Source organism: Propithecus coquereli, unplaced genomic scaffold (genome assembly GCF_000956105.1).
Source record: "Propithecus coquereli isolate 6110/MARCELLA unplaced genomic scaffold, Pcoq_1.0 Scaffold186, whole genome shotgun sequence".
Taxonomy (NCBI): domain Eukaryota; kingdom Metazoa; phylum Chordata; class Mammalia; order Primates; family Indriidae; genus Propithecus; species Propithecus coquereli.
Window position 1 is genome coordinate 3,966,680 of NW_012143412.1, and position 10,849 is coordinate 3,977,528.

The window sequence follows — 10,849 nt, forward strand, 5'->3', positions numbered from 1 at the left end:
ATATTAAATTAACTTTGTTTTTACTTTATCCTACACGGAAGGTAAGTATCACGAAACTTATATTTCAGATATGGACACGTGTGTGTACATTGGGTTACAAAGTAAAATCTATTTCTTCTGTGGCTTATGGATCAAAAAGTTGGAAAAACATCCAACTTTGGCAGAAGTCAGCAGAAAGTAATGTTGGATAAGTAACACAACTGCAAGACGATTTGGCCCACAGACCACCAGTTTGCAGTCTCGGAGCTAAATTGCGAAAATATTGAATATAAGTATAGAACATAGTTTGTAGGTAAGTTGTAGCTAGAACCGAGAATGATATAACCAAAAGCAGTGTTTTAGAAGCATTAAAATGGCCCCATTGCAAGACTGGCGGGAATAGAGATTGAGGGCAGAAAGACCGCTTAAGAACTACTAAGACAATCCAGAAATGAGACCCTAATTTGGAATCAGAAGAGGAGCAATGGGAAAGGAGACAACGGAGGCAAAACATGGTGCCAAGGAGAAATGACAGCATTTTAGAGCTGGGAGGGACCTTTGGAATCATCGATTCCATCACCATCTTCGTACAAGCAGGGAAAGTAATGGAAGAGCAAAAAATTGAACCTGCTCACAATTTGTTTATGACGTCACACTGAATCAATCAAAATTCCTCAACAGTGAATCCAGTTAATGCAATTAACAGAGGGCTTGGATTCTCTTCAGGATGTGGAGAACGAGTCCTCAAATATACTTTCCATTCAATGGATTAAAACGGCAATTCTCACCCTTTTAAATCTGAATTCCAGTTAGTTTATCACAGGCGCGCCTACAAGACTTGCCCAATCAACACTCCTCCTCCAGCCTCAAATGGGTCATTTAGCATTCTTTCAGGGAGTGCGTCCCCTAAGATAACCACCTAACTCTCAAGAAGTTTTCTATTGACGTCAACAATTAAGGCCTTACAAATGAGCCCAGGGCTGTTCATTGGCTTGTTAATTTTCCAACTACACAGCGTTATCGAGCATTTACGACCGTGCCCCACGCAACGCCCACTTTGGCCGGGTGAGGAAAACAGGAGTTGGTCTACGAACGGGAAGCCCGTGGCAGTCAGCGTAGCGCTTTCGGGAGAGGAGTCACTGGGGCGACTCTGGCTGGAGCTGGGCATTTCCTTTCTTCCTTCGGTACTTCGAGCTGCGGGGGCACTGGGCGGGCAGGCACAGCGGACAGTCCGCGCGTCCCTCTACCCTTGCCCAGTGTCCACCTTGGACAGTCAGCTAACAGCCCCAACTCCCTAGAATCGAGAGCGGGAGGCAGTGTCTGGCAGGACGCGGCGCCATGGCTGAGTCGGTCCCACGCACATCGCAACGCTAGCCCTTCGAAGCTCCAAACGTGCCTTCGGTTTCCGGGTGCGAATAGGAAGCTCCTTGGGAAACACCAGAACCCTCCCTTTGAGGAAGGGCACAGACGGCGTCTCCGTTTCCAAGGAAACGAGTCGTTCCGTGACGTCACTTCCGCCGATCTGTCTGGACTCCAGACTGTTCGGAGGAAAAGAGGAAAACTGAGCAACAGCCACGACAGTGGACGCGAGCGTCTCCTCTCTGCGCATGCGCCCGCTCAGCGGCCTGCTTCTATTTATGTGGGGGATCCAACATGGCGGCTGCGGCGACCCTGGCGATGGCGGCGGAACCCATCAGAACATAGTAGCGGGGAAGGGGGCACGGTCCGCACTCACCGTGGCGCCGGCGGAGACGGCTGAGGGTGGTGGAGGGAAGAAAAGCGACGGAGAGCAAAAGGAAGGGCGGGCAGGCACGCAAGGCGGCGTAGAAGCGAGCGCCGGCTCGAGCGAAAGCCGAGGGCCAGAACAGTGGGGATGGCGGAACCGCGCAGAGTAGCGTTCATTAGCTTGTCACCGGTGAGGCGGCGCGAGGCCGAGTACCCGGGAGCTGAGCGCGAGCCCGAGTACCCCCGCGACCCCCCCCGGCTGGAGCCGCAGCCGTACCGCGAGCCGGCCCGGGCGGAGCCGCCGGCCCCGCGGGATCCAGCCTCCCGCTCGGACGCGCAGCCCCCGCCGCGGGAGAAGCCGCTCCCCCAGCGCGAGGTCAGCTGCGCCGAGCCGCCCATGTCGCTGCAGCGCGAGCCCCCGCGGCCGGAGCCGCCGCCGTCGCCACCGCTCCCGCAGCTGCCCTTGCAGCCGCCCCCGCTGCGGGAGTCAGCTTCCCGGGCGGAGCAGCCGCCGCGGCCGCCGAGGGAGACGGTGCGCCTGGAGCTGGTGCTCAAGGACCCCACTGACGAAAGCTGCGTGGAGTTCAGTTACCCGGAGCTGCTGCTGTGCGGAGAACAACGGGTACAGAAGATTCCTCCCTCCTGCCCCAGACCCCGGGAGCCTCAGGACCCGCCGCATTCCCCACCTGGTTTGCACCTTCGGGCGCCCACGGAGCACGTCCTAGTCGCCCCGAGGGTGGGGTGGAGGGGGCAGGGGCCGAGCGGGTGGACGGGGCGGTGAGCGCTGCTTTGCTCCGCTCCCCGGGGTTGCGGAGGCTCTCACCCGGCCGCGCCGACACCCCCCTGCCCGCATTCGCTCCCAGCACCGCGCCGAGCCTGTTTTCCTCTGCACCTTTCGAAACCTCAGATTTTCCTCCTTTCCTTTCTGCTCCCCACACAAAATCTTGGGGCCCTGCAAGCCGTGCGCCTGGGGTTCTCCTTGTGGCGCTCCAGCTGTCGTTCCAGTAGAAAGGAAGAGAAAACCTTGGGGGACACGCCCCCCACTCTGAAGCAGAGAGATTGTGTAACCCCTCTCGTATCATCCTCATCCTCATCACTATTTGTTATGCGGGGCGCCGTGGCTGCTGAGGTGTGCTTGCGTGCGTGTGGTATTTTTTTTTAATCGAAGGGGCTTTAAGAGTAATTAAAGATTTTCAGAGACTAAGGATTCCACTTTAGGAATGGAGAAGGGGGTTGGTTATCTGGTCACGTATTTTTCTTCCTTGCGTTAGTATTGCTAAACCTTTTTAGCTTTGCTTTCTGTGGAGTTTGTTCATATTGTAATTGAATGGGAAGGTGTCTCTTGTTTTATTTGGCGCCTACCCATTATATTCTTATTTGAGTGTGTATCATTAGTTTATAGGAGGATATTATTGTATTGGGCCATTGAAATTTTTGGAGAATGATAACAAAAGCACTTAGCTTTGAATTTTTACAAACTTTATTGAAAATATGTAGGTATGCTTTTGATGTAATTGGTGAACAATGGAGATAGGACAGGGGTTTGTTGGTAATTTTAATTTTTATTGTTGTGGGTTGATGGATCTTTAGAAGTAAGTTAGTAAGGGAAATGATAGAGTAATAGTAAAGAAAGAGAACAATTTCCCCTGTTGTTGAGCAAGTATGCCCTTTATTAGGTTTTGCTTTAGCGTAGGTCTAATGGACTCCAGAAAGTCACTTGTTTTGTTTTCATCCTCAACTATCTTTATAGTTGAGGTGATGACTGCTTAGTCAAAAAGTATCATGTTAAAAACAGTGTCACTAGATTTTGTTTATTTTATGGCCAGCTAATTTTTTGATCATTATTTACAAATGTTGTATGATCAAATCTTTACTAAATTGTTTTCAACCAAGATGAATTTCTAAGGGTTTAGATCATTTTCGTCACTTCCACATATCATATTGCCCTTTAGACTAATTTTACTGCTCCTCTTTATAAATGTGATGTCATTTTTTTCCCAAAAGAGTATTGAAAACATCAGATTGGAGCATTTTTCAAATAAATTGTATTTGACCCGTTATTCTAAGTAGGTTTGCAATTTTTATAAAGTACAGGTGAAAAGCATTATCTTTGGGTAAAAATATATAATAATAGCTAACATTTACTGAGTTCTTACTATGTGCTAGACATAGCTCTAAGCAAGTACCGTACATGGTTTACCTAGTTTGGGTCAGCAGAACTCCATGAGGTAAGAACCATTATCCCCATTTTACAAATGTATGAAATTTTATTAATACTTCTTTCCATAGTAGTACCAATCCTTAGTAAAGCAAAATCTCTTACAATTAATACAGTTTAAATTTAGAGGATCCTGCCAAAACGAAGTAAAATTAGAGTCATAGTAGAAATACAAAGTATTTCTATTATAACTCTCTTTATGCTGTAATACTCATGCCATGGTAAATTAATAATAGACATGTATCTTTTAATTATAAAAGAGAAAGTTTAGGAAAAAAGTTCATTTTGACACCCTAGCTTTGTTAACTTGAGAATACCAGAACTACTACTTTCATGCAATAGGAGAAAGATGAATAATTCCATTTAATTTTTGTATTTACACTATCAATTTAGGAGTTTCTTGGTCCAATTTTCTCATTGTATATTCAGCCATACATCTTTTGTCCTGTTCCACTGAACAAGAAAAAATCCATTGTTTATACAGTGCACCTTTGCAACAAAGATTTGCCACATTTTTCTGTGATTACTCCTAGCGAATATATTTATTGCATAAGAAAGTGTAGAAAACATCTCTTTAAGTAAAATTGTGCTGGATCCATGAATGGAAATCCTCAAGAGAGACCATCAAAAAGTAAAATGTGAACATTAGAATTGGTCTGGAAAGTGGTGGTTCCCAAATCTGGTTTTTCCTTCCCTCTGAAGGAGAGTCCATTTATTTTTAGGGATGTTGTAATATTTTCAATAAAGTTTTAATTTTGAGTTATTGTAATTGAACAGTATACCTTGTAGTAGGCTGAAAGTAAAGAGGGAAGGAAAAGAGATCTTGTAAAATTTCTTTCTGAATGAGATTTTAGTTCCAGATCCTGAAGGTGATAGATGTGGAGCTGTGTTAAAAAAAAAAAAGAGTGTTACATGTGGATACCATCTATATTAGGGTACATTTAAATCGGTCCTTCATAAATGCTAAATCAATAGTAAAACCCTGATTAGCCAGAATGCAATCTGAATGTTTTCTATGCTCTATTTCTGTTAATGAGGAAAAGGACAATTAACTAAGCTTATGCTGGGAAAATATGAAAAACAAAACCACAGGTTAGCTAAACCCTTAATCTTGTTATGTTTATGCAGTCCTGTGCTGTGATAGAGGTGGTTTAGAATGAGGACAGGCATTGGAATCATCCCTATTCTGAAAGATTAGTTTGTTAACCATTTCTGGCTAAAGGGTAATACTGCATTTTAGAAATAAGTTTGGCAGTGATTGATACTAAAGAAAACATTTTTTTAACTCTTAGTACACCAGAAAATCAGCTAACCAGAGCACCCTTTTGTGAACATGATTAATTGAACATTTATTGTAAAAAAGAAAATAAGTGGTTATAGTGTTAATGTAACTATGCTATTTGAGAATTCTGTGGTATTTCATTGTTTGTAATATTGCATATTTTGGATAAGATTTGTGATCTCCTGAAAATGGTGTTGATGCGTTAAGATCAAAAAACAAAATTATTGCATCAGTTTTGAATGTGGGCAGTTGGTAATTTTGAGATTTTTTTCACCTGAAAAAACAAAGATGCTATTTGGCAAAGTCCTGTCCAAAAAAAAAAAAAACAAAAATGCTAACTTAGTTTTAATTGAGGAGGAGGGTTAGTAACTATAAAGAAAATGAGTCCATTTTAAAAAATTTTTTATAGATTGTCAAGAGTAATTAAAAGATATAATTTTGATGCTTATATAAATTACCTAAAATATTTTAGAATGCCATGTAAGATGATCCTTATGAAAAATATAGATCCATGTGTTAATATTTACACATATAAAATGGGTCAGACCAGTAAGACCTAGTATTTGGACTTCCCAGTGCATGAAAGAGCAAGGTATGGTGGTTGGTCAGTTCTTAACTTCAGCCTCAAGTTAAGGCTATACCCTGAACATGCCTACTATTCCTTATTTCCTTATCAGTTTATTTTCAGTAGTTTATTTCCTTTTGGATCATGTTTATATTTTCTATTGGTAACTCTATTGGGATACAGGATTTAATTATTTATTAACATAATTTAAAAAATTGATTCTAAAATTAACTCCTTTAAGCTTTAAGGAGTAGTCCTTTATTCTAATGTCCCAGGTATGATGAATTGTTTTGTGTTCATTCTGTCCATGTTTTTATGTCATATTTTTTAGACTGATCATATCTTAGCTTTTGTATCCAGGATGAAGTATCTCAATTCCAAAGTGGGCAAATCTTCATCCTGTCTGCATTTTTTCTTGCCACTCAGGGTCAGCTGAATCTGTATCTAGTATTTCAGCTGTAATATACTTTCATTTTTAATTACCTGAAGATTAGACTTTAGTAAAATCATCTAACCTTCCTTTTTTTAACTTTCTAATCAATCTTCTGAAACTGGATAAAAATAGTATTTTTATCTATAAATAGCTCCTTGTTTTGACTTCTCCGCGTATTGAAAAACCGTATGTATAAAATGCGTCTGCTAACATAGCAAATTCGAGGATGTGATTTATCTTTTTGTTTGTTTGTTTTGGTAAATGGATGGATCCTGGCTCTGTGTGTGCATGTTTTTAAACCATGTATTATAATAAGCTATCACTCCTCTCTGCTAGAAGGAAGCCATGGTAATATAATCTTTTTGCAGCTATTTCACTTTTCTAGCTTTGTTTAAAAGTATTGTGTATATCCTGAATGGATATCCATTGTCAGGATATTGGTGATAGAGAGATTGTTCATACTGACTCTTCAATAGCTGTAATAGCTACAGATACTCAACTGATAACTCCCAGGCAGATAATTAAACACTGACCCCAATTAATAATCTAGAGATTCTTTTAGAAGCATTTTCTGACCAAAACAGTTAATCTTTCTTAGGGAAAATGGCAAACTAGAGTTGTAAGTGGGATTCTCATTTTTTTTACCTAATGTTTGTGGGATTTTTTTCCTTGTTCTTTGGATGAGGGTGACCATATGATCATTTTGCAGGTGAAGACAATTTGGATTGTTGAGTTCATAGCCACTAAAAAACTGTGCAATGTGTAATATATATGAATGAGTCTATTAAAACTGCGAATATGTTTTGCTATGAACCTTTATTTCTTTTTAGTTACTTTTAATGCTTCTGACTTACTTGTTCATATTAGGAAAGATCGTCTTTCATTATTGATTAAATTTAAGCATATATTCAATTCTGATGATATTAATACAATTATATAACACATATAACATTTTTGAGTATAATTATACATTCAATTATATTAAAATTTAATTGGAGTAGTTGATATATAACAATAACAAATATATAACAATAATAATAGTTGCAGTAATACTAATACTTCTGTTTCTTTTCCCATTCACCTTGAATCAGAAGAAGCTCATTCACACAGAAGACCCATTTAATGATGAGCATCAGGAGAGGCAAGAAGTGGAAATGTTGGCTAAGAAGTTTGAAATGAAATATGTGAGTATGATAAACTGTTTGGTTAGATAATTTTATCTTATTGGCCTATTTCTATGGCTAGCTGGGAGGGCTTATAAATATCTATTGCCTGCCTTATTTGTTCTCCAAATTGAAACCAAATCAATGGTTAGACAATCAAATAAAGATGCTGATAGGTTTGTGATGGCTATAATAGTAGCCATTGTTTATTGTAATCCTTCTAGAGCCTAGGCAGTTTATTATATTATTATGTTATTATATTTTAGTAATTATATTATCTCCAGTCCTTGCAACGAAACTACAAGCTAAGTGATATTGACCACATTTTACAGATAAAGAAACTGAGGCTCTGAGCTCAAGATTTAAGTAAGTGATCTAAGGTTACAAGTGGCAAGAATAGGCTGTCTAGCTCCAACCCTATTCCACTGCCATTGAGAACATTCTTTTAATTCCCTTGATGTAATAGTTCTCAAACCTTCCTGCCTCTTAAGAGTTTGAGAGTGAATGTGTGTACTTCTAGGCCCCTTGGATCAGACTCAATTAGAAGTAGCATAAAAATTCTGTGGAAGTGTCATGTTTACCTTAAATATTTATGTGCATTCTATATTCTGTGCCATAGTATATTGGTGTTTGTTTTAATATAAGAATAATTTTTAATTACCTGATCGTTAAGTTGCTTAATATTTTTCTAAAATTTTCTAGTGTAATTGACTTTGTAGGAAGCCTGCTCCTCACCCCATGTTTGTACCGTATCTTTAAGTACTCTCGGCACTTTGCTAAAGTGTAACCCAGTTGAGAAGTAAGACTTTATCCCTCTGATTTCTCTGTGTGCATTGAACAATATCTTACAGGGATTAGAACGTCAGCTCACACTAGTGCTGTCATTCATATTATCCTCAAGATGTAGCTAGGATCTTGGCCGACACTTGCTGGCTCCTTGTGATAATTAAGAAACTGTGGGTGGCAGAAATATATGAGAATAGTTTGGGATTGGAGTCAGTACTTTGCCACCTACTAATTATATCCTTTTGGTGAGATTATTTAACTTCTTTGGGCCACAATTTTCTTATCTATAAATTGATTTTTATAGATTCAGATTTTTCAGAGACCCTTCTGGCTCTTACAGATTATATTCTGTGACAATATAATCTTGTAAGATTATATTGTATTGTGATGTATAAAAAATATGGACAGTATTTTAGGATTTATACAGGTTATATATTGGTTAAATTTAAAGTTTTAACCAAGCAGTGCATTTACGTGGTTCAAAATTCAAAAACTAAAAGAATATGTAGAGTGAAAAATCTTCCTTTTGTTGTATTGCCCACCCACCTGATGCCACTTCCTAGGCAAGTAACATTCTTGGAGGTCCTAGAGATATTATATCTCTACACATATACATCTATTCCTCCCCAACTCCCTTTTTATACGTATTACAGAATACTATACATAACTTCTGCTCTTTGCTTTTTGTGTTTACTATATCTTGGAGTTTGAGTTTTTTTGTATCAGAACAAAGAGCTTTCTCTTTTTTAAGGCTGCATGGTATTTCATTATATGGAAATACCACAGTTTATTTAACCAGTCCTCAAATGATTTAGGTTATTTTCAAAAATTTGCTCTTATAAACAGTGCTGCTGTAAATTACTTTGTAAAATGGCATTTTATACATTTTCAAGTTTATCTGTAGGACAGATTCCTAAGTGGGAGATTTTGGTCAGAGAATTTATGTATTTATAATTTTGGTATATATTACTAGGTTACCAGTTTCTACTCCCTCCAGTACTATATTAGAGTGCCTATTTTGCTGTGGGTTACAAAACCAAGGATTAGAATTGGCCTTTGCAAATGGAAAGATTCGTAGCATATGATTCTATAAGTAATGTCACTCAGTATATGATATACTGCCTCAAAGTTAGCATTAAATTTTATTGGTTAACCCTAGGATAGTACTTGGCGTAGAATACCCAGTGTTCTGAAGAAGTTGTTTGGTGTGTAAGATTGAATTTCAAATAACTTGGATATATCCAAGCATTGTCATTGTGCAAGGATAAAATATTACTCTTGTTATAATCCAAATTAATGGGCTATATTGCTTCTCTAGATTTTTATTTGCTAACTTACTGTCTTATTTTCATTCTAGTTAGAGATTTAAAATGTCTTACATGATGAAGGTTTTATGTACATTAACCTAAAAGCTTGCCACAAGTATTATGAATACTAAATATAAATATTAATAAATTATTTGGAACCTTTTAAGAAAATCATCAGGTCGAAAGTGACCTAAGAGAAGGTACCTTCTCCAGCTCTAGGATCTAGACCTAGAGCTTTAGGCTATCACAAACAATCTCCCTTAAACAACAAAGATTTTTTTTTTTTTGGAAACAGGGTCTCACTTTGTTCCCTGGCTAGAGTACAGTCATCATAGCTCACTGCAACCTTAAACTCCTGGGCTCAAGTGATCCTCCTGCCTCAGCCTACCTAGTAGCTGAGACTACAGGCATGTGCCACCATGCTCAGCTAATTTTTCTATTTTTTGTAGTGATGGAGTCTTGAACTTCTTGGCCTCAAGCATTCCTCCTGCTTTAGCCTCCTAAAGTGCTAGGATTATAGATGTGAGCCACTGTGCCTGGCATAACAAAGATCCTTATAGGCGTTCAGGGGTAGTAAATTCAGATGTTCTAGTAGTTGAAATCGGCGATATCAGAAATTATAGAGTATAAAACTGTAAAAGGAGTACCCTGGATTGAATTTACAGGGTTTCCCCCTCCCGTTCCATCCTATTTTTATGGCCTACATTATATTTCCTGTTATGTTGCTCTTATGCTCAGATAATGTGACAGTTCATATTCAGCAGCAATTGCTAAATAGTTTTTTGGGAGAAGGTCAATATGACTGTTAAGTACTTATTTTTACCTGGAGTATGCTAAATTGGTAATTGTACATAAGTCTTACTACATAGCTAAGTCCAAGTTTTGACATTTCTACCACTCTGTAGGCTCCAAATTTAGTCTCGTTGGTTGCTGTAGGAAGAAAGCAGGATGCAGTTTAAGAGGCTCCTATGCCTTCCCTCATTCTCAGTTGAGGCTCCAAGTGTTAAGGCTAAACATTCCAGTTTCCAACTCAATTTTTAGATGGTTTCTAGGTGGTTTATGCCTTATCTATACTCTAGAGCAGGGAATGCGGTTGAATTTGATAGGTATAAACTTGTTCTTTTAGCCTTCTAGGACATAGGATAATCTGTAGTTGTCGAAAGGTTACTCTTAGTGATTTTTCTCACTCAGTTATCCCAGCCATCTTGAAAGATCATGCTATCCTAGAACTGGTTATAAATTCAGTGATCTAAATGGAAACACCTAGCATATTACCTGGTGCTTCTAACAGGGGCTCATTTAAGACTATCTGAATCTGAATGACTGGGTAGGAAGACATGTATTCTGCTATGCATTTATTAACAACATTCATGAAATTACATTATAACTTT

General features: G+C 39.3%; 1 protein-coding gene across 1 annotated transcript in view; it reads left to right on the top strand.

Annotated features, from left to right (window-relative positions):
* Window positions 1-1,852: 1,852 nt before the first annotated feature.
* The window catches only part of LOC105809005 (ubinuclein-2-like), a gene marked incomplete at its 3' end in the record, with an annotated part of 36,114 nt that continues 27,117 nt past the window's right edge, over window positions 1,853-10,849 (top strand). Inside the window, exons 1-2 of the mRNA XM_012642758.1 lie at window positions 1,853-2,080; window positions 2,213-2,326. Coding sequence (XP_012498212.1) covers window positions 1,853-2,080; window positions 2,213-2,326 — 342 coding nt within the window. The remainder of the gene's footprint in view (window positions 2,081-2,212; window positions 2,327-10,849) is intronic.